We start from the raw sequence: 2,594 nt of genomic DNA, 5'->3' as shown, positions 1-2,594 counted from the left end.
TTATGGAAAGCATTCTATAAAACTTTTAGAGCATTTAATTCATGAAGTCAAGCTTGCCTTTTGGCAAGTCAGTGAAGATTCAACCTTTTAGGCATGGTCAACCTAACCAGTATTGTTCCACTGTTGTTTCACATTTTACTTTTCATTTGAACTTAAGTTTAAAGCACAAAGAAATGTCAATACAGTTAAACACATCTATATTTATGTAACATTTTCACCTACTAACTTAAAATGCATACAGATCAATGTATCTGATATATATCAGAATATAGCTGGATGAGCTTTTCTTTGGCTCCAAATCTGACAGCTTGCCAATGTCTACAGTTGTGTCTGAGGAGATGCTTGACTTTCATTTCATTTTCACATTGGTTACAGAAATTCTTTCTTCTTAGACATTACTTGAACTTCTCACAGGAAGAACTTTCCACTTCCTGACCTGTGTTCTAATTAATCATCACTTGTTAGATGGTTACTATCACTGCCTTCACTATCACTGTCACTGTCACTGTCACTGTCACTGTCCTTTCCATGATTTCTATTATTTTTAGATTTGCCTTGATGGTTGTTTTCATTACTGTGACTTTCACTGCTGTCACTGCTATCAGATTTGCTATCACTTTCACTGCTGTCACTGCTGTCACTACTATCACTGCTGTCACTGCTCTCAGATTTGCTATCACCATCACTGCTGTCACTGCTGTCAGATTTGCTATCACTTTCACTACTATCACTGCTGTCACTACTGTCACTACTATCACTGCTGTCACTACTGTCACTGCTGTCACTACTGTCACTGCTGTCACTACTATCACTGCTATCACTGCTATCGTTACTGTCACTGCTGTCACTACTGTCAGATTTGCTATCACTATCACTGCTGTCACTACTGTCACTGTTATCAGATTTGCTATCACTATCACTGCTGTCACTACTGTCACTGTTATCAGATTTGCTATCACTATCACTACTGTCACTACTGTCACTACTATCAGATTTACTATCACTATCACTGCTGTCACTATTGTCACTGCTATCAGATTTGTTATCACTATCACTGCTGTCACTACTGTCACTACTATCACTGCTGTCACTACTATCAGATTTGCTATCACTGTCACTGCTATCACTGCTGTCACTACTGTCACTACTATCAGATTTGCTATCACTATCACTGCTATCACTGCTGTCACTACTGTTATTACTATCAGATTTTCTATCACTGTCACTACTATCACTGCTGTCACTACTGTCACTACTATCACTGCTGTCACTACTGTCACTACTATCACTGCTGTCACTGCTATCAGATTTGCTATCACTGTCACTACTGTCACTGCTATCACTACTATCACTGCTGTCGCTACTATCACTGCTGTCACTACTGTCACTACTGTCACTGCTGTCACTGCTATCAGATTTGCTATCACTGTCACTACTATCACTACTGTCACTACTATCACTGCTGTCACTACTGCCACTACTATCAGATTTGCTATCACTGTCACTACTATCACTGCTATCACTACTGTCACTACTATCACTGCTTTCAGATTTGCTATCACTATCACCACTATCACTCTCAGATTTACTGTCACTGTCATTGCCATTTGAAATGTTTCCCTCACTGTCATCACCACTATCGCTGCCATTCTGAGTACTGTCACTATCATCATCTTCAGTGTCTGAAACACTATCACTATCCTCATCTCCTCCTTCTGGTGAGTCACTACCATTGCTATCACTTGTTGATTCATCAGGTTCATTAGAATCATTGCCCTCACTATTACTGATATCCTCACTTTCAGACTTGGCATCATCATTACCGTTATTGGGGTCATCTCCTTGCATAGATTCATTGTCAAAATCATAGCTCTCATCATATCCATCGCTACTGCTTTCACTGCCAGTGTTGCTGGGTCCAACTTTGCCTCCAAGTTTTGTTTTCAGGTTGTTTCCAAGAGGTTCATTGTCAACCTTTCCTGTTGCATCATGAGATCCTTTGTCAGAAATAATGTCATCTCCTTTACTTCTAAGAGCATTCTTTATTTTCTCAGCTTCTTTAGTGGTTTCCATATCATTGCTGTTGTTGCTCCCATTGTTTTCTACCTGCTATGAAATGGCAAAGGGGAAAAAAGTGTAAATAAAGCAGCAACACTATCATAAAATTATGAAAATTGGAATGCATCGATTAATCTGATACAATGTCAGCTTATGTTTTAAAAGTTGCTATTTGTGACATTTTTACTTTGTTTAAACCTGAAGGATCTTCACTCTTAGGATTCCTCAATAGGCCTTTCAAATTTTGTGCCCCCAGAGGAACTCTGAGGGAGTTTGGCAGAAACAAAAGAGAGAGTCAAATTGTGATTAACAGTAGTTGGATGTGAAATCTAAGGCCATGACTTCAGTAATTGTGGGCAAGTCACTTGATCTACCTGCTATTCATCTGCCTGCATTTTCTTCATTCGTAAAATCTGATGTCATTGGACAGGATTACTCTAAGCTCCCTTCAATTCTAAATTCTATGAAATTCTGCAAGCAATGCCTTGGTAAATGGATTGTCTAAATTCATTGCTTCTATTCTTGTTTATATTCTC

At 38.8% G+C, this 2,594-nt stretch overlaps 1 protein-coding gene across 1 annotated transcript; it reads right to left on the bottom strand.

Annotated features, from left to right (window-relative positions):
• Positions 1–447: 447 nt before the first annotated feature.
• LOC141515967 (uncharacterized) lies at positions 448–2,090 on the bottom strand. Its single transcript, XM_074227350.1, has one exon. The coding sequence runs from the start codon at positions 2,071–2,073 to the stop codon at positions 448–450; it is 1,626 nt and encodes a 541-aa protein (XP_074083451.1). The 5' UTR covers positions 2,074–2,090.
• Positions 2,091–2,594: the final 504 nt, after the last annotated feature.

Source organism: Macrotis lagotis, chromosome 3 (genome assembly GCF_037893015.1).
Source record: "Macrotis lagotis isolate mMagLag1 chromosome 3, bilby.v1.9.chrom.fasta, whole genome shotgun sequence".
Taxonomy (NCBI): domain Eukaryota; kingdom Metazoa; phylum Chordata; class Mammalia; order Peramelemorphia; family Peramelidae; genus Macrotis; species Macrotis lagotis.
The sequence above is the reverse complement of the archived record's forward strand: the minus strand, read 5'-3'. Positions and strand labels throughout refer to the sequence as shown.